Source organism: Chelon labrosus, assembly GCF_963514085.1.
Source record: "Chelon labrosus genome assembly, chromosome: 3".
NCBI lineage: Eukaryota > Metazoa > Chordata > Actinopteri > Mugiliformes > Mugilidae > Chelon > Chelon labrosus.
This window is the reverse complement of record NC_140339.1, coordinates 24,250,672-24,271,773: the sequence shown is the minus strand read 5'-3', so window position 1 is coordinate 24,271,773 and position 21,102 is coordinate 24,250,672. Positions and strand designations below refer to the sequence as shown.

Below are 21,102 nucleotides of genomic sequence, written 5' to 3'. Positions count from 1 at the left end.
CACGGGGTCTGGAGGGCTTCTTTACAAAGAGATGTGCCAAAAAAGTAGTTAACCCTTGACTAATACAGTGCTGGTGGAAGTGACCCATCTCACATTTGACTTTAGTGTCTGATGTTCATGAGAAGTAATCCTTTACATAGAAGTATGAAAATATTTGACAAATAGCTTTACACCTGGGGCACAGACCAATCTACATCCTTTAATGTACCATTTGTAGTTATGGATGTGTCTTAAGTGTGGTGGCTGTCTATTGGCATGCTAATTACATAGCATCCTTCGCGTTCAAAGCACCTCTGTGTTTCTTCTTCTGCTCACTCCGGTAATAGATGTTTCATTCGACCAAGTGTTTATTGAAAATGGCAACTCTTTTCCAAACGGTTTCGATATATGACTTCCCAGATGGTTTTCTGTAACAAACAGTGTCTCTGTAGCTTGTGGGGTGGGATGTTCGAAGGGATGCTCAATCAGATTGGGATCAGGGAGCCTGGTCACTGCCTTGAGTTTTTTTTGTCCAATAGAAACCATTCCTGAGCAGTTCTTGTGCTGTGGCTGGGTGCCACAGTTAGGCACATTCCTAACACAGATGTGTCTTCCTCTCTGAATACATCTGATTAAAGTATGTTACTTGATCTTTATCTATTTTGGCTGTAACTCCACCCTTCCCTCAAAAAAACCCAATATAGACCTAGAGCTAACAGCTGTGATATGTCTCATATGGCCTGTGCAGAGTTCTTATGACTCTTATGACTGTAATATGGAGACACTGTGTTTTTTAAGAATAGTGCACATTGTGAGCAAACTGATGAATATTTTTAATTAAACTTGCCAGTGCATTAAGTACACTAGTGAAAGGGATTCTAATGTAACAACCCAGCTCTAGATTGTGTTGGGGTAAAGAAAGTAATAGAAACATGAGTCAGTACGTCAAAAAACAACAGCCTCCACAATGAAAACACAGTTGACAGCAGCACTGAATGCCATAACTTTAATGAACCTAATATTTAGTGCAAGACTGCTAAATTAGAATGCATTTGTTTTCACTGTTTAAAATATTCTGTCCTTGTAGCTGTTAACTAAATAATAATGATAAAAAGAAATCTTCTAGTTAAAATAAAAAAATATATATCTAAATGAAAATATTTATTGCAATTAAATGAGTGTGATTCTGTGTTTATTGTTATAATTATTGATGCGGTCACGTTGATGAGGAACCGTGTGTGTTTAACGTATTTCCTCATTTACCAATGTCTTTATTTGCCTTTATTACTGGAGGGCGGAGATCAATATGTTTATTTGCATACAGAGCACAAAACTGAGATCGGAGCATTTGGAGACGCATGTTAATGCCAGGTCTGAACACGCGTACCTAAAGCTGGTCACTTGTGATTGGATAGCCCAGATCCGATCTTAATGCAAAGTCTGAACAGGCCCAATGGCATATTGCCGCCTTTATATAGACACTTGATTTCTTGGTGCAGGCCTACTTACTGAGTGAAGTGTATGACTGTCAGATCCCTGAGTCAGTATGATCAACATTTGGGGTATTTATGAATAATTTATCAGTCAGCTTCCTCTGGGAGACATGTAACACTGTTTTTATCTTTGTCTCTTTAGCCTGCTCGCTTCCTTTGTGTTGTCTGCCATGTTTATTTGTCTGTGTTTTTGTTTGGAACATAATGTATTCAAAATTTGCTGGTTATAACTTCAACCGAGTTCATAAACCAAGTCCGGTATCAAAACTATAAATAGTGAAATTGTTCTGTTAAGTCAAGTGTGAACCAATGTGCTGATGATGGTGTAGAAGCAGAGGAAACTTGTATATTATGTCACATTTGTTCAGAAGATTGGTGGCAGTTTGAAACAGAGTCAGACAGGATGAATTTTCAGCCTCTCTTTGTGTATTCACATTGTGCGTGTCAAACATTAATGGGCTCTAGTTGAGAAATTGTGACACTGTAATAAAAGAAGGCTGGGGCCTAGGTTTGAGTCGTGGTCTAAAAATATGGAGGGTTGTTCACTTGCTTTATAAACAAGAATGACCACATTTCTTGGACACTGCATCGATTTCTGAGTATTAACATTTTAAATGATCAAATGCTTTGTGAAACCATAATAACGCAAATAAGATTTCTAACCGAATAAACTACTTATGAATTCATCAACGGCTATAACCAGTGTGCCATGATAGTATTATGGAGTGACTGAGCTTTGGATGAGGATAAAGTTATGAGGTCATATCGATTATTGTAGGGGCTATTAATAAATTGGGTAAAGGCCAGGAACTGTAATGGGAGTGCCGAGTTTAATGACAGCCAGAGGAATTTATTATACATCTATTGCCAGATGTTTTCTGTGTCACAATGCTGCCTTCAAACAATAGCTCTTATTATAGACTTTGCACTCCATAAGTTTAGTCTTGCTGCTTTCTTTTTCTTTTTCTTTTTTTGTGAGATTTTCTCACAGAAATTTCAGATCTACAAATCTATTGAAACAGGAGCGGGAATGATGGTGGAAAAATGTTGGTGTAGGTCAAAGAGTCATCCTGGAGAGGGAAATCATGGCCTGTGTCTGACCCTTGAAACGTTATCTGCTTTCTAACTCTTTTCTCTGGCCACATCCGTCTATCTCTTGTACTTCCTGTACTATTTTTATTGTTTTATAAGTTTTCATGTACTCATTTATGCAGTTGAGCAAGTATGGCTAAAAGTCCTTAGCTAGGAGGCTGTAAGTTGTAAACAGGTTGTACAAAGAACATGCGCATATCCTGTTTGACAGTGCCATGTCTCAGACTATACGAGGTGACTGCCTGCTTTGAAAACAAAACAAAAACAGTCGTTTTACTAAAGAGAATTCTGTAGACTAACAAGGCGCTAACAATGCTAATTAAAAAAAAAATCTAAAAGGGTCCAATCCATAAAGGGCTCAGCATGATGTAATGTTGAATCAGTCTTCTGGAGAAAGAATCACACCTTGAGACCTAACCATGTGATCGCAAAAGAGATTTCTTATAAGAAGGCCTACTCATGTGAACGGCTCACTACATCGCCTCAGGTTTCTGAGAAACTTGTGCCTCATGTGCACCTCATGTGATGCTAACATTTTTGTGTTTGCCACATTTTTGTATCATTCATATAACAGGAGGTATACACAGAAATTGCAGTATGAATGCAATTTCTGTGTATTCTGTGTTCGTGTGGCTTTCCTTGTGACATAATTCTTCTTTTAGCTCACTGAGCACGTCAATACTGAGCAACAACCAGCGCAGCAGAGAGGGGAAGCAGAGAGGGAAGCTCTGCAAAAATGAGTGAATGGTGCCGCTGTGTCTGCTAAGTTCTCTGTCTGGTCTCAAGCGCTTGTGGTTCTGTGGGGAGGGCGCGGCATTAACAACACCCGATTGCATTTGGTGTTCGATGCTTATTCTAACTGCACCTTTTCTTCTCCTCTTCTTTTTAGATATTTCAACTTGCGGCTGAAAAGGGATACAACTCTGTTCTCTCCAAATCTCATCGTTGAGGTATCAGGGGTGGAAACACCCTTTGATACGTCACATATTTACAGTGGAGATATATTTGGTGAGTCACACACAACATGTAACCAGGTGCTGGTTCTTCTAAGGAAATGACACTGAAACATTTCAATAGGTCTTATTGTGAAATCTAAATGTCAACGCATCCCTATCGAAATCACATGACTTGCTTTTACCTTTCATCCAGTTCTTCCTTCCGTTCTCATTGACTTCCTTTCCTGTACATCTTCCTGCTGCTAGTCTCCAGCAGAGTTCAAGTGAACACAAGAGAAAAACAAGTCTTTTATTCTCTTTTGGTCAGTGTGTGAAACAAACAGAAGGGGAACTGAGAAAGCAACATACTATAAGAATGTTCATTTATGAATTATATGCATGGTTATGCATGCAAAACAAACTTATGAAAAACAAACAATAAATGTGAACCAGTTGTGAACCAGTTATTTTACTCTGGACCAGTCTGCCTATACTTTAATGCCACCAAGTTTCTAAATTGCTTCACTGTTCAGAAAATGAACAGGTCATGTTTTGTCTGCCCCTGCTCACTCTTTTTCTCCTCTGTGTTTTAGGTGAAAAGGGTACACTGACCCATGGCTCTGTGGTTGATGGGCGCTTTGAGGGCTTCATTAAAACCCACCAAGGAACATACTACGTTGAACCCTCAGAGAGGTACCTAGAGGACAAGAATGTGCCCTTCCACTCTGTCATCTATCATGAGGACGACATCAGTAAGTATACTTGTCCTAGTGAAAGTTACTGTTGGGCACTACTTTTATAAAATCAGTATTAACTGCATGCAAGAATTACATGAACCTATAGAAAGGGTTTGGGCACACAGTAGTTGTGCAAGTATTTTAAATAAGTACTTTTTAAGATGCACTTAGGCTTTCAGTACTTTATGTTTGGGGAATACATGACCCCAGAGTTATGAAATACTGAGCCTGATGGCTAAGCCGTTCATAGGCTACATAATTGGAGAAAAGGTTATGTTCGGCAAACTGGTAGCAGCCGGTTTTAGCTCAGGGTCCTGGGCAGTGGACGAGGTGGTCAGTATTTATACTAGAGGCCGGACTGCAGCCAGAAACTGCATGACTCACGGAAATTATTCCAGTCAGATTTGAACCATTTCAGAAATTTAGAATCGGGAGGTTTGAAATTCCTCACTCTTTCCCTGTGGAAGTAATCACTAGAGTTTTAATGCAAGCTGATGTTGTGGGAAAACACAATAAAGAGTACCCAGCATGAGTTAAAAGACAGCGGAGTAATTTGATACTCATGATACCAGTCCGAAGAGGAAATGATGGCACACGGACAGAGAGTCTAAAGTCTGCCCTAGCTTTGCACTTCCTCCTGCTGTTACCTGTACACAAACATACATGCCTAAAAACAGTTTGCAGATTGGATTTGCATAGAAGCTGCTATGTAGAGGCTCCAGTAGTGGTTCATGGTATATTGGAAAAAAAGAGAAGGCCCCTGAACAACAAAGACAACTGGATATGTTGGGTTTTATAGGATTTTAATCAGGGTTTTTTCATTCTTAAAATTTTTTAAAAATAAATTACAAATGACAGTAACCCAATTGACAAAAGCAAACTGATTTTCTCTACAGAGATTAATACATTGAAGAAAGCAATATATATTTTAAACAAAATAGAACGCCCTGCCACTGGAAACAACAGTGAAAAATGTAAACTTTGTACTAGTTGGGGAAATATCCCTATTTATTTAATTATCCCTAACGTGTTTAGGTTAGTGCATTTGTTTTCCAATTCATAGATTCAGTAGACACAAAGGGGCTGAGGGCGCTCAGGAGACTTCAAAAAATTTGTAGCTTAGGTGCTCTTCTGCGATGGGTGAAGTAATAATCCAAAAAAAGAAATTACAGAGGCACTCTGAAGTGGAAGAAGTATCAAAAAAAGCCTTTAATTTAACATGGCACAGACAGATTAAAAGCACATGAGCCTACGCGTTGCAGCCATCTTGGCCTTCATCAGGGCATAGATTCAGTCTTCTTCCAGACCTGTTGCAGCTATAGTTATGTTTACAAGACTTGCCTGCTTACCATTGCTGAGTCGAGTGGGCCCTTACAAACTTGTGTGGATGTTTTAAAAATTGTGCCGTAGTACTTTAGGCTATAATTAACATAATTTTCCTGCTATCCTTCATGCACATTGATGTTCAGTCGAGAAGGGGCGACTTCATTAAGTTGTGAGGACTGAGTTAGATTGAGTGTACACTGTGATCGTTATATGAAAAACAATAGCTGAAACATATGTTGATCAAGGTGAAGAAGCCTCTGCTTTTAGACACTTTCTTTATGACTGTGGAAATTTTGAAGTAGTTTTATTAGTAAATCTTTACAGATATACGTACAGTGTGAGCTGTACTTACATAGTCATCAAAATAAAACTACAGTTTAAGATTCAGCTCACATCATATTACCATTTGTAATGCCTTGTACCAGCCATAAACTCTTATTTTTTTAGTCTCTTTGTTGTTTGTGATGCTCATATCAGCCCTCTCTTTTTACTCTTGGCTTTTCTCGCTGCTTTTTACTCCTGCCCAAAAGGATGCAAAGGCCTTTTGATGAGCAGTTGAATGAGAAGGCATTCACTGTGGGCACAAAGAGGCCTTCTGAAAAAAAAATCAAAAACACATTGTCAGAGGCTGAATGTGTTGTTTCAGTGTCTGTTCAGTCAGTTTAGTAACCAGCACAGGACTGTTCTCTCTAGTGAATGACCAACAATGGCCGCATGACATTCAAACCAATAGCTAATGTCCCATGTCACTATTAAATACAAGGTGCTCAGAAGTAAGTGATCCACTAGTTTGAAACACTTCTCTTTCTCCCTATCTCTTCTCAGTTCTGTGAAGTACTTCCGCACGGCAGACCTGTTAAGTCAAGTTGTTTATGATTTTTGGTTTACAGTGGCCATAAAACAAATATAAAAGACAAGCTCACCCACATGCTCTATCTGATCCGATCCACTCATTTGAAAAATGAGGACATCCATAATAGCTATAATGCCCTGTTATGTTTCAGTATATGTTGCATTCAATAAAACCAAAGTAAATGTGCAGTCCTTATCTTTAGCCGGTTTGTTCATGCGCTCATTATCTTGAACTACTTTTTCCATGATGGCGAGGAACTTTGAAATCAAACATTATTTCATGTGGGTGTGGCCACTGGTGAACTGTGTCAGCGGCGTTTGTCATTATAAGATACCACATTGTTTGTGTGATCTAGTAAGGACAGCTGCTGTAGCCAAACACCTATATTATAGTTGGACACAGAATCATAATTAATTGTTGAAACGTTGTTTATATGAAAACTCGTAATGTATTACTGTTACGTGATTTTGATATTTCCTGACCTGAACTTCTTATAAGTTTTAAAAAAGCTTGGCTGTGGACAGAAGCAATATTTTATCAGTTAGCACAGGTCAATCACAGCTTATACCTTTTTCTGCTCAGACTGAAAGTTGAAACATATCAAATAAATCATTTTCATCTTACTCTTTATTAGCCCTGTAGCTCTTGCTCAAGCTTTTTTGTTCCATGAAGCTGTTCTTGCAGCTGACTCACACTTCTCCTCCTCCAGCCCACCACACTTAATGCTAAATAGAGCCGTGCTGCAGTGTAAGCTCTTCACGGTCATTCTCGTATCTCCTCCCTTTCCACCAGATTATCCTCATAAGTATGGCTCAGAGGGCGGCTGCGCTGACCACTCCGTTTTTGAGAAGATGAGGAAGTACCAGGCATCAGGAATGGAAGAGCCAGTCAAAGTAAGTGCCAGGATAACAACAAAACCACTCCTCCTTGTTCACACTCAAAACTGAACACACAGATGGACTGGGCTCAGAGGATTAAAAGGTCCTCGCCCATTTCCAATGTACTTTACACTAACCTTAAGGACATGCATATATACATGTCTTCAATCTATATGATTATTAGCAATGTAGGAGCCATGCTCAGTCCTTTGAGTAAATTTGATAGCATGTCTTCAGAGCAGAACATCTTCCTCTACAGACTGGTATAATTCATCAGAAACTATTGAACCACTCATATAAGTGGGAACTATCATTGCATAAAATGATTTTCTGTAACCAGAGCTGATTATTTGGCAGTGGATAAGGTTGACCATGCATATTTATTTTACAGGGGGCGGACAGTAAGTTTGAAGAAGACACCTCCTATGGTCCTGTCATTCTGAGGAAGAAGAGGGCAGCAGGGAAAGAGAAGAACACCTGCCAGCTTTTCATCCAGACAGACCACCTCTTCTTCAAATACTATGGCACAAGAGAGGCCGTCATTGCCCAGGTATGCACACATAACAAATGTAAATATTACTGAAGGTTTCAAGTCTGATTTGCACTGCAGTGCTATACTATTAGCAGTGACAGGAGTCAGTCTGCCTCGGCCCGTTCTTTTCATTCACTCTGGTACTTTCCTCTCTACTGATTTAAACCATCACATTCTCCACAGATATCCAGCCATGTGAAGGCTATTGACTCCATTTACCAGGCCACAGACTTCATGGGCATACGAAACATCAGCTTCATGGTTAAAAGGATCAGGGTGAGTTGAATCTCTGCAAACCTAAGATGAATGTCAGCGAGCATTTTATGTGTGAACATATGGGCTGTGGTGCAGAATCAGTTTATATAACGACTGACCTGAAAGAAACCAATCGTACAGCTATTTTTAGTAGCCAAGTCTGTTTGAACATAAACAACGTGGGCTAGACTGGGTGTCTGCCATCAACGTGGATGGGTCTATCCTTCCTCACGTTTCTCTTGTGATTGTTTAACTCTCTTTATTCTAGATAAATACCACCACAGATGAAAGGGACAAAACCAATCCTTTCCGCTTTTCCAACATCGGAGTGGAGAAGTTTTTGGAGCTTAACTCTGAACAGAACCATGATGACTACTGCCTGGCCTACGTCTTCACTGACAGGGACTTCGATGATGGAGTGCTTGGCTTGGCTTGGGTTGGGGCTCCATCAGGTTGGTACTAAACACAGTCAGAACCCTGTTATTGACTTTCTTTGTTGATAAACTGGTTGGTGCTTTAAGTCACCGAGTTTAACAATACTGTATTTTAGGGCTTATACAAACGAGACATTTTTTATTCCCGATCCATTAGGTAAATTAATCTATTGATAGACATTTTCTGAGTTCTTGATGAATCCTTTGGTTAAGTTACCACTATATTGTCATCATAACGTATATTAAACTTTTAGTTTTATTCTGACATTTTACAACATTTTAACTTGAAATCCGTGAATAAAGAAACCATTTATTTTACCATTTATTTATACCATTTATTTATTTTTATAGAAACCACCACTCACTGCTCCCCGAGTGCCGCTGTAGCATGGCAGCTCACTGCTCCGGCTTAGTGTGTGCTTCACCTCACTGTGTGCTTTGTGTGTTCACTAATTCACGGATGGGATAAATGCAGAGACCAAATTCCTTGTATACACAAGTATACTTGGCCGAGAGACCTTAATCTTTAAACTTTAATCTTTAATCTTTAATCTTTAATTTCAAATTTGAACTACCCAATGATGCTTTTCCTCACATAAGTTAACATTTAAGTGTAGTTCTGATTAGGAAAGGTGTAATTTATTTACGGTAGATGGTGGTAATAATCTAACTGCAACGGCTAGGCAAGGCAAGGCAAGGCATTTTTATTTATATAGCGCATTTCATACCAAGAGGCAACTCAATGTGCTTTACATAAAAACAGAACAAATTAGAACACACAGTTAAAAGCAAGAACAAAGAAAAAGAAAAAAAAGAAAAAGAAAAGTGTATTATATATATACATATATTAAAACGATTAAGAGGACTTACAGATTACGATTTAAAATGATTTAAAAGGGCTCAGCCATATGCACATGAAAAAAGAAATGTTTTTAACCTAGATTTAAAAGTGCTTACAGTTGGGGCTGATTTCAGCTCTGCTGGTAGTTTGTTCCATTTGTGTGCAGCGTAACAGCTAAATGCTGCTTCACCGTGTTTGGTTTTAACTCTGTGCTCCACTATCTGACCTGAGTCAGTCGATCTCAGAGCTCGACTGGGTTTATACATTGCTAAAATGTCATTCATGTATTCTGGACCTAAACCATTCAGTGATTTGTAAACCAGTAGCAGAACTTTAAAATCTATTCTGTAGCTGACTGGGAGCCAATGTAAAGACTTAAGAACTGGGGTGATATGCTCTGATTTCTTTGTTCTGGTTAAAACTCGAGCTGCAGCGTTTTGGATGAGCTGCAGCTGTTTGATACTTTTTTGGGGGAGTCCAGTCAGAAGACCGTTACAGTAGTCAAGTCTATTGGAAATGAAAGCATGAATCAGCTTCTCCTGATCTGTTTGCGACATGAAGCCCTTAATTCTGGATATGTTCTTAAGTTGATAAAAGGCTGTTTTGGTGATTGATTTGATATGACTGTTGAAGGTCAGATCTGAGTCTATCAGCACGCCAAGGTTTCGGACCTGGTCTTTAGTTTCTAGAGACAGTGACTCAAGGTGTTTACTGACAGTAACCCTCTTCTCTTTATTGCCAAAAACAATGACCTCAGTTTTTTCTTGATTTAACTGCAGGAAGTTTTGGTTCATCCAATTTTTGACTTTCTCTAAACAGTGACACAATGACTCTATTTGACTGCAGTCATCTGGAGACAATGCAAGATATATCTGTGTGTCATCTGCATAACTATGATAGTTGACATTTGAATTCTGGAGAATTTGACCCAAAGGCAACATATATAGGCTGAACAGAAGGGGTCCAAGAACTGACCCCTGAGGAACTCCATATGTCATAGCCACTGGATCGGATTGATAGCTTCCAATGGTCACAAAATAACTCCGCTCCTCCAAGTAGGACCTGAACCAATCTAGTACTGTTCCGCTGAGTCCTGCCCAGGTTTCCAACCTGTTCAGCAGTATACTGTGGTCTACAGTGTCGAAAGCAGCACTGAGATCCAACAGGACCAGAACTGACACCTTGCCTGAGTCAGTGTTCAACCTTATATCATTCAACACTCTAATGAGAGCTGTTTCTGTACTGTGGTGAGGTCGGAAGCCTGATTGAAATTTATCAAAGAGTCCACTGGAGTTTAAAAAGTTGCTAAGTTGATTAAAAACCACTTTCTCAATGATCTTGGCTATAAAAGGGAGATTTGAGATAGGTCTGTAGTTGGTTAACATGGAAGCATCCAGCGTTCTCTTTTTTAAGAGTGGTTTGATGGCAGCTACTTTTAGGGCTTTAGGAAACGCGCCTGATTGAAGTGAGCAATTTATTATTTGCTGCAGATCTGTTTGGACAGAGCTTACAATAGTTTTAAAAAAGTCAGATGGCATTGTGTCAAGACAGTATGTCGATGGTTTAAGATGCTGAACTGTGTGCTCTATGGTTTTTTGGTCAATTGTATTAAATTCTGACATAGCTGATTTATTCCTAGGTGGTTTTAAGGATGGTGTCATTTTATTATTTCGACGATTTGTGTCGATATTTTGTCTTATAGATGTGATTTTTTCATTGAAAAAGCAAGCAAATTCATTGCATTTTTCTGTGGAAGAAAGTTCTGAAACTATCTCTTTTGGGGGAGTTGTAAGCTTATCAACAAAAGCAAACAGAGTGCGAGTGTTGTTGATATTCTTATTAATCATTTCAGATAAGTGTTGCTGTCTAGCCTTGAGTAACCCGTGGTTAAAATTAAAAATACTTTGTTTGTAGAGGTCATGGTGAATTTGAAGTTTAGTTTTTCTCCATTTACGCTCAGCTTTCCTGCATTCTGTTTTCAAAGCCTTCACCATCATAGTGTTCCTCCATGGTGTTCTCTGTCTGCTCAAGATCATCTTAGTTTTAATAGGTGCAACAGTATCCATGACATTTGAGATTTTCAAGTTGAAATTATCCAAGAGTTCATCAACTGTCTCTTCACTCACGGCTGGTGACATAGCTATAGCCTCCATAAACTTAGCACTGGTATTCTCATTTATGTACCTTTTTCTAACAGACACAGAGGTTAACTGAGTGTTTGGAGTTATCTGTAAGTCAAAGAACACACAGAAATGATCTGAAAGAGCCAAGTCCTTAATATCAACAGAAGAAATGTCAACACCTTTGGAGATAACCAGATCCAGAGTGTGGCCTCGAGTGTGTGTGGGCCCTTTCACATGTTGGGAGAGGCCAAAAGTGTCCAGTAGAGAACAAAGTTCTTTGGCATTTGTGTCCATGTTATTGTCTATGTGAATATTAAAATCCCCCGTTATGATAAAAAAGTTGTAGTCCGTGCAGATAACTGACAGCAGTTCAGCAAACTCATCAAAGAATTTTCCTGGGTATTTTGGTGGTCTATAAAGGATTAGAAAAATAACTTTTGGATCCCCCTTTGCTAAAAAACAGAGATATTCAAAAGAGCTAAAATCACCAAATAAAGTTTCCTTGCACTGAAATACTGATTTATTGGCTAGTGCCAATTGCAGTTGGGTTTGCACCTAATTATTTTTCTGCAAAACGTGCCTTGCTTCCACATAAAGCATAATATTAATGGGAAACAAGTGTGGTGGAAAGCAACCTTGCTGTACTAGCCATTAGCATCTGCTGGTGCTCGTGCATAGCAGTTGTAGTCCATTTGATCTGAACAAATAGTCCACTTCATTAGGTCTGGGGTTGGGCTGAATCTTTTTTAGAAACGGCCTTAATTTTAGCATGCCTCACCATGAGAGCCGCCTTAATTGTGGATACACCACATTGTGAGGGATGAGCCTATTCGAAACAAATCGATGCATTTACGTAATCAGTTACAGCGACTTGCCCATTGCAGTCCTACTATAGTGGCTACAGTGACCATTTATGCAGGATTCTAAGCTGTTATTTTATATGATAGAGGAAGTAACTTAAGCACATTCTGTATATTTGAATACTGGTATATTTGAGAGGACATATTACTGTTGTATTAAAGTATGACTAATTTAAAGTAATATGTCTGCCTGTAGAAATGTTTTTATTCGTCCTCCACTGGAAAGATTTATGCTGTGGTCTACCAGCAAAAAATCTAACATAGATTTCCTCAAATTTATGAATGAGATGCACGACGAGCCCTTCTTCCTATCCTTAGAATGAACTCACATACCATCTCAGCATTGAGAATATGGCGTCAAACCCAGACGATCAATACCGGCAAATTAGCAAAGCTGTTAGCTGAAGGAGTCGATTGGCTTTAGAAGATGGAGGAGAGATGGGTTGCAGTGAGCTGTGTGGTGAATGTTTGACCAATGTATGAGGCTAATGTGGGTAATACTGGGTGTGAGCAGTTGAGTGCCCTTTGTGGAGGGGCTACACAAATACACATACGTGCTGTATACAAACTAAAAATATGTATGAGTCATAATATGTGCACTCATACGCACGTGCACTTACACATAATGGACACATTGTTTATTGCTTTAAGTGCTTTGGTCTAGTGTTTCTGTAGAAACCGCCTCCTAATGACTGGATTCATGGATTATAGGAAAAGCAGCAGCACTGCAGGCATTGCTAGTGGTTTTTAGTGTTTTATTGTGTTTTTGAATGTTTATTTTAGATCATTCAAAGTCAGGGACCAGATACTCTATAGGTGCATGCTTCAGTTCTTTGATCAGCCAGAAAGCCCGACATATAAAACAGACGTTTCATCACATTTAAGATCATGGTTTTATGGATTTTATAGAGGTTTTCCTCAATATGCTTTTGCATGATATATGGTGCACCTTTGTTGTAAATGTGTAATCCAGAGATTCTGATAAATTACCACTACAGACCAAACAGGGCCTACACTATGAAGAAAAATGGTTTGTTGACTTTACATGAAAATGCGCCAGTGAGTAGAAACATATCAGGTTAGAACTCTAAATGTTTACTTTTCACTTTTGAAATAATTGCTTTATGTGTCTCTTTCTGGTACTTTATATATACAGTTGATTCAGAAAGTACTCAGACCTCCTCATATTGTGCTCACTTTATTTAAATGTGGAATTATTATTTTTAAGCATTTAGTCCCTTGATTTAGGACTTTGTTGAATCCCCTTTGGCAGTAATTATAACTGTCAGTATCTGCAAGTTTGCACACCTATATTTTGGCAGTCATTCCGTCCTTCCTGGCAGATCCTCTCAAATTACGTCTCATTGGATTAGAAGTGTCTGTGAATAGCCATTTTTCTCACAGATGTTAAATGGGATGTATTCTGTACTTTGGCTGGGCCACTCGAGGACAGTCGGAGACGTGTCCCAAAGCCACTCCAATGTTGTGTTGGCTGTAGGACAAAACTAATTTTGGCAGGTTCTCCAGTGTACAAAAATTACTCCTGAAAGTTAAAGTGGCTTTTGGGTCCATGTCCATTCCTACTCGGTTACTCATTTTTGCCAGACAACTTACACTAGGAAGACTCGTGGTGTTTTTAAAAATCTTCCATTTCACGATTATTGAGGTGGTCCTTGGAATTCATTTCAATATCGTCCTGATTTACACGCATGAAAAATAAAATCTGCAACAAAACAACCTGCTGAAAGTACAGGGGTCTGAATACTGTCTAAGTCCACTATGCGTTAACACAGCCATAGAAACTGATTAGTTTCTGTGTCACTCCTCGTGAATCATGGCCTAAGTAATAGTATTTGACATTTTTGAGAAATGCACAGATGAACTAATACAACTGATGGCTACAGTGTTAAAATTAAGACCACTCAATTAAAACAATTTCTTCATTCGAGCACCCAACCAGAATCTATTTTTTAATGGTTATTAGCACACACTCTTCTGCTGATGCAGCTGGTCTACGATTGACTTATTCTGTGATTTTGTAATGCTTCCTTACCTCCCATTAACATTTTCTGACCAGTGTATCTTCAATCCAGTTAAGAGGTGTTTGGGTACTTCTGTACCCAGGGATAATGACTAATATTGTCCAAAATATACCATTTAAAATATAGTGTGATTTTAATGACCACCCTGATCTTATTATCAAATGATTTTGAGAAGTATTAGTTAGTATATACATCTGTGGAGATTCTTAAAGCATGTAAACTTACAAGCTTACAAAGATCACAGCATGAATGGCACAGGTAATGTTATATCTGTCATCACATGTTATATACCCTTTGCAGTAAGATAAGATCGAATAAGATAAGACTTTATTTATGCCTGTGGGGAAATTAGGGATTAATTGTAGACAACCTGTCCTTATGCAGATTTTATTTTTATAGTAAATGATTTGCTATAACAGACTTGGCTCACACACGGATGAATTTGGTATGCAAGAATAGCTTTCTTAAAATTACAGTAATTTATGGCTCAGTGATTTTCACGAGTAGTGCTTTCTGTGAACTGTGGAGCAGTGACGCCTGCTGTGGTAAAGCTGTTGCCCTCCTCAGAAGCAACTACCAGCATCATCAATCGGCTGCTATGCCTGCTGTGTGTGTGTGTGTGTGTGTGTGTGTGTGTGTGTGTGTGTGTGCTGTTTGTTTTGAACCTGCTGTTTGAACCTGAGAAACCTGGCTGTTGGCTTCAATCAATTTCTTCAGCTCTTAACTTGGTCTAAATGAACAAATAAACATGCTGGTTGAAGCCAGGTCATTTTATGTAATGGTTTACTTCACTTTGCAACAGTAAACTAACCAGTTGTTAAAATATGGATAACATAACATAACATAGTATGACAGTGCATTCCATTCTTCTTTTTTATACCCCTGCCACAGGAAGCTCTGGGGGCATCTGTGAGAAGAGCAAACTGTACTCAGACGGGAAGAAGAAGTCTCTGAACACTGGTATCATCACTGTGCAGAATTATGCCTCACATGTCCCTCCCAAAGTCTCACACATCACCTTTGCTCATGAGGTCGGACACAACTTTGGCTCTCCTGTAAGTACTATGATTTGAAACACTGGACTTTGAATCTACTATCTTTTGCCAAGCTGTGAAAGGTATTATATGGCGTCTTCTCTCAAACCTCCCTGTCCTCCCTCCTCCACTTGCTTGCTATTTTACAGCATGACTCTGGCATCGAATGCACCCCTGGAGAGTCTAAGACACAGGACAAAAAGGAACAAGGAAACTACATTATGTATGCCAGAGCCACTTCAGGGGACAAGCGCAACAATAACAAGTTCTCTATCTGCAGTATCCGCAACATAAGCGCTGTTCTGACAAAGAAGAGAGACGACTGTTTTGTCGGTAAATTATCTCTCCTGTGTATGTGTGTGTGTGTGTGTGTGTGTGTGCGTGCAAGAGAGTGTGTAGCTATTCAGTTTTCACTTTGTTGTGTCTATCTGTGCAGAGTCTGGCCAACCTATCTGTGGCAATGGACTAGTGGAAGAAGGAGAGCAGTGTGACTGCGGCTACAGCGATCAGTGTAAAGATCCCTGCTGCTATAACGCCAATGAAGAAGAGGGCAAAAAGTGCAAGCTTCAGCCAGGCAAAGTCTGCAGGTCAGATTTTGTACACTGCTGTAATTTGTGAAAGAATCCTTGACCAGAAAACATTGCTGCTAATTGCATAGCATTAGTTTGACTTTCGACTTAAATTGTTTTTATGCAGTCCCAGCCAAGGCCCATGTTGCACAGCAGAGTGTACTTACCGGGGGGCTAGTGACAGTTGCAGACAGGAGTCTGAGTGTGCCCAAGAAGGACATTGCAATGGAGCTACTGCTCTGTGTCCTTCCTCAGCCCCAAAGGCCAACTTCACCTCATGCAATTCAGACACACAAGTTTGCCTCGATGGGGTATGCTAATATTCCCTACAATTTGTTTACTGTCAAGTTTGCCCAGTTGTGTATTTTAAGTAAAGGTTTTTTTCTGTTACCTGCTTGTTTGGAATAGGTCTGCTCTGGTTCGATTTGTGCGAAGTACGGACTGGAAGTATGCACCTGTGCCAGCCAAGACGACAAGGATGAGGCAGCTGAGTTGTGTCATGTGTGCTGCATGGAGAAAAGTGAGCAACAGGCTGCAGAACTGTTCACAGATCAAATTATACCACTGTAGTCATTTTAAACTACAGTTGTATTATCTTATTACTACCATCACTGACCGTTGGTTTTACTTTGTTGTTATTATTTCTGGTCAGTATTTCAGAGATCATCTGCTCTCTTTCTGCCCTTAGTGAAACCCAGCACCTGCAGCAGTACAGGCTCAGAAAAATGGGCCTTGATCTTCAACAAGAAGGTCACCACACTGCAGCCCGGCTCACCCTGCAACGACTTTAAGGGATACTGTGATGTGTTCATGAGGTGTCGCCTGGTAGACGCAGACGGCCCTCTGGCGAGACTAAAGAAAGCTATTTTCAATGCGCAACTCTATGAAACTATTGCGGAGTGGATAGTGGTGAGTAGAGCAATGTACTGAGTACAATAGCCTCAACTCTCAGTTGTTCCAATAAAAAAAGATTTGTCAATACAATGACACAGATCCACAGAGAGACTATTTCTGCAGTGTTTCAAATATCCTTTGTTTCGCTCTGTTTAGCATCACTGGTGGGCTGTGCTGCTGATGGGCATCGCTCTTATTATGCTCATGGCTGGCTTCATCAAGATCTGCAGTGTCCACACCCCCAGCAGTAACCCAAAACTTCCCCCACCAAAGCCACTGCCAGGTACAGTACATCGAACAGTTCCCTCTAAAAGTAAACTAGATAGATAGATAGATAGATAGATAGATAAAACAAATGTGAAATAATCATGTATTATTACGCATATATATTAAAATGCCTTGTCTTCTACTGTGTGATCCTTCCTGACGGTGTTGAAATGGAGAACCATTAGTGTGTATATTTTTTTTTTTGCTCTTTTGAAACTCACTGAGCCCTCAATATCCTTCAGGTACAATGAAAAGGAGAAGACAGCAGCAGGCCAGCGCGCAGTCACACGGCCAGCGCCAACCCCGTCAGCACAGAGAGAACTATCAGATGGGACAGATGAGACGCTGAGATGCCGGTCTGCTCTTTGCCTTGGTTCTTCTTAGTGCCTACAATGGGAGCACTTCACTCCAAAGAGTTACCTTTACCACATATTGCAAAATTCAAGAACATGAAACTGAAACATTTTCAATGGAGAAAGCCCAAAGTGTTTTTTTTGGGGTGTAACAAACTCACTCAGCACCTCTGCTCCAGGAGCCAGGTTAGCAGTGGTTCACATAGCTTTTATAGGAAAATAAATATTTTTTCCAAGGAGGGACGAGAAGAAATTCACTGATCTCTGTATTGTGGTCTTTATTGTATTTTTTTCTTCTTTGAATGTTTTTTTTAAACAACAGAATGGAGGAGAGAGAATTGGCTCTGCCAGAGTTGTCTTCCTCTGTCCTTTATCTCTGCGACCTCTTTCTTTCCTGCTCTTCCTTTCTGAAATGCTGCCATCATCAGCACGATAGCCGGACCACAAGTCACAGTTTTTGCTGCCAATCAAAAACAGCATTACGACTTTGTGTTGGAAGAAAACTTGCCAATGTGATTAAGATTGTTTGAAATCAAATTACCATTGAAAGCTTTTCATTTGTGAGTCATACATCTTTCTGTGTGCAGTTGTGCAGACGTTGCAGTAGTTTTTGTTCTGTGTTTTCAGCTTTTTTTTCCCTCTATGATAAAGATTCTTTACTGTTTTAATTCAATTTTCTCAGGACCTAAAAAAACAGCAAACACGTGTAAAGGATGGCTGCATGCGTATTTCAGGGTAATGTCCCTCCTGGTTGAAGCTTGTCCAGAAGGGTTCACATTAGCTGCTGTGCAATGTAGAAAACAGAATGTAGAGAAATGGTCTTAATATGAATATATGTCATCTGTCATCAGATAAAGGGGAGAGTTAAACATTTGAATATGTATATTTCTTGTTGTGACATGGTTTTGCAGATGGTTTTCCACAATGGTATATAGTTTGACACGTCAGACATTTGTAAAACAACAACTCTGAGCTAAGTGTGTGTGTCTTTACATTCGGAGAGAGAACAGTGAATCCCAAAAGGAGAATGTGTTAAAGCTAAACTCTGCTGACAAATAAGCCTCTGTATATAGAAAGTTATTACAGAAATTAAGTGTGCGGGTGTGGTTGTTCTGTCTGCGCGTTCACTTGTTGCGATCGGTCTTCTTAAATGTCATACACTTTTTTTCAAAACACAAACCAGTCAAAATCAGTTGGATCCTCTGGGCCTCTGTAGCCAGATAAGGGGCTAGTTCAAATGCTTTTATTGATTTTAATTGGAGTTCACATTACTTGTATATGTGGAGGAATTAGAGATTCTAATTTAATTGTTGCTTTGTTGCTGCTGTTAGCTGACTTTTGTCAGAGCAAACAATCAAACTCTGTGTCTGATCCATCCACTACTGTCCTGTCCCTTTTTTTTTTTTTTTCCAAGGGAGCTTTGTTACCCTTGTTACATCCTTTTGGTTTTTACAATTGCATTGAAAATGTGCCTACTCAGAGCAGTGTGACTGAAGCTGGTGAACCACTGTCAGTGATCTTTACCACGGCTGAAACGATGCATGATGGGATAGTTTATCAGTCTGGACTGCCGAAATTGAAAGAACGGTATTGGAAATGATGTTGCTTAGAGCATGGCAATATAGGATAATAATAGCAGATGTACACTTGTGATACATTGTAGATAGACGTGTATATCATAAAAATCAAGTGATACATCATTATATTGCCATATTCCACTACTGTTTTCCAGATGTTTTTTCCATTCATATATTTTTATTTAAATATATATATATATATATATAGCCCAGTCGTAATTTGGCTTAATTTGACTGGTCTTCAGCCAGGGTTACTTTAGGTCAACTGCACTGACAGATGGATTAAATGTGCATGGATAGTTTCTTCAAATTATTTTAGGAGGGAACAACTTTGAGAAAGGACAGCCTCACCTTTGCGATAGTTGTCTTGAGCGTTTTTTTTCTGGGCAAGGTGGCGGGCTGTTTTGTCATCGATCAGATAGATTCTATGCATCTCAACAGCGAACGAGTTGGCCTCTTCACAGAGAAATGCCTTCAACGTGCCCTTCCGAATGGGTACCTGGGAAATTCTGTTTTGTTTTCATAACAAGATGGTTACTCAGATCCATGTGCTTTGGCAAACTTTATGAACAGATTAAAAAAAAAAAAAAAAAAAAAGCAATTCTCTGTTGCTTCTTTTATTGATTGCATTTATCTTTTCGGTGCTACTAGTAGTGCTTTTTCTTGCGTTGGAGCTTAAAGTATATAAAGTATATTTTTCACTATCTTGGGCAAATTTTAAAGTGTTTGTGTGTGTGTGTGTGTGTGTGTGTGAGAGAGAGAGGGAGAGAGAGAGAGAGCCGCTTTGCTGAATTATCCTCATCCTTTCTGTTGAAATAGTATGTCGTGGGTAACACTGGGAGTTAGGGGTAAATACTCTGGGAAATCTTTCTTCCTTTCACATGTGATGCTTCGATATTGAAAAAAATGTGCACTGAAATGTAAGTGATGTAACCAGAGAGTCCACCATGGTAAAGATTAAGTACTACTGTCTGATTTTCATGTGTTTTATACAATGTCTTTGAAGGTCTGTTTTGTTGTTAATTGCTTTACTGTTCTGTTTTCCATCCTGCTTTCTTTGGAAATTTGACTAAATTTGCAAAGATAATATTTCTTTTGAACTACTTGAAATGCTTAAATAAACCTGAATTGACCAAAGGTTTGTTTTCAGTGTTTGTACTACGACTGTCTGTTAGGTTGCGTAGGCTACAGCTTTAAATCAATACTGCAAATAAAATGTTGTTTGGAAGTTATTTTCATTACAGCATGGAGGTGTCAGAGTTATGGCTGCGATGACTGGCCTGAGACTGGACTCTTTATTTCCTCTCGTTCAGTAAGAAAAAATTCAACTAGCAGTATGTTCTGAAACGAGTTTACAGCTTTCCATTATAACTGGCAGCTCTCTGAAATTACTACCTGCACAATCTCTGACCTCTGTTTGGAGGCTTCTACCTGACGTCTATGTTTACTCTGAGCTTTTACTTCTAAACCTGTCAGCTGCATTTTCATTCAGCTGGATAATCCACGTTAGAATCAGTTGTAATAACACGACACGTAAGAACCTGCATGTGTAGAAATAAATCAAACCACAAGATGGAATAAAAAGAACATAGTGTGTATTTATTATTCTGGTTTGATCAATACGTGTTTTTGCTTTTGGCAGTAGTGATGTTTTTTTTTGTTTTTTTTAATTATTTCATTGATCACTTTCAATTATAAAGGAACACAAATTCACATCCTTTTGCATTAATGTCATCAAAGTGTCATTAAACTTCTGAACGTCTTTGTTTTCGTTGTCTGGTTAATATTTGATTTGGCAAACACACAGCTGTTTTATCTTTCCACTGTTTAGACAGACATGTGAATCTGGACTGGTGCTCAAAACGACACCGTGTGGTTCTGGCGAGAAAACAATGCACATGCAAAATATAGCTTATTGATCATTTTATCACACAATTGAACACTTTTCTATAAATTATAAACACAGTTTACAACAGTTGCTTGTTGTTTCTAGCCTAATTTTCCACGTGATTAAATTCTGCTAGTAAA

The 21,102-nt window shown here is 39.1% G+C and overlaps 1 protein-coding gene across 1 annotated transcript in view; it reads left to right on the top strand.

Moving 5' to 3' along the window:
- The window catches only part of adam10a (ADAM metallopeptidase domain 10a), a 30,141-nt gene extending 9,305 nt beyond the window's left edge, over positions 1 to 20,836 (top strand). The window contains exons 3-16 of the mRNA XM_084541763.1: positions 3,454 to 3,572; positions 4,093 to 4,251; positions 7,208 to 7,308; positions 7,685 to 7,843; positions 8,009 to 8,101; positions 8,349 to 8,532; positions 15,272 to 15,435; positions 15,564 to 15,747; positions 15,851 to 16,001; positions 16,111 to 16,294; positions 16,392 to 16,503; positions 16,672 to 16,892; positions 17,034 to 17,160; positions 17,387 to 20,836. Of these exons, the coding sequence (XP_084397889.1) occupies positions 3,454 to 3,572; positions 4,093 to 4,251; positions 7,208 to 7,308; positions 7,685 to 7,843; positions 8,009 to 8,101; positions 8,349 to 8,532; positions 15,272 to 15,435; positions 15,564 to 15,747; positions 15,851 to 16,001; positions 16,111 to 16,294; positions 16,392 to 16,503; positions 16,672 to 16,892; positions 17,034 to 17,160; positions 17,387 to 17,493 (2,065 nt within the window). The 3' untranslated portion in view covers positions 17,494 to 20,836. The remainder of the gene's footprint in view (positions 1 to 3,453; positions 3,573 to 4,092; positions 4,252 to 7,207; positions 7,309 to 7,684; positions 7,844 to 8,008; positions 8,102 to 8,348; positions 8,533 to 15,271; positions 15,436 to 15,563; positions 15,748 to 15,850; positions 16,002 to 16,110; positions 16,295 to 16,391; positions 16,504 to 16,671; positions 16,893 to 17,033; positions 17,161 to 17,386) is intronic.
- Positions 20,837 to 21,102: the final 266 nt, after the last annotated feature.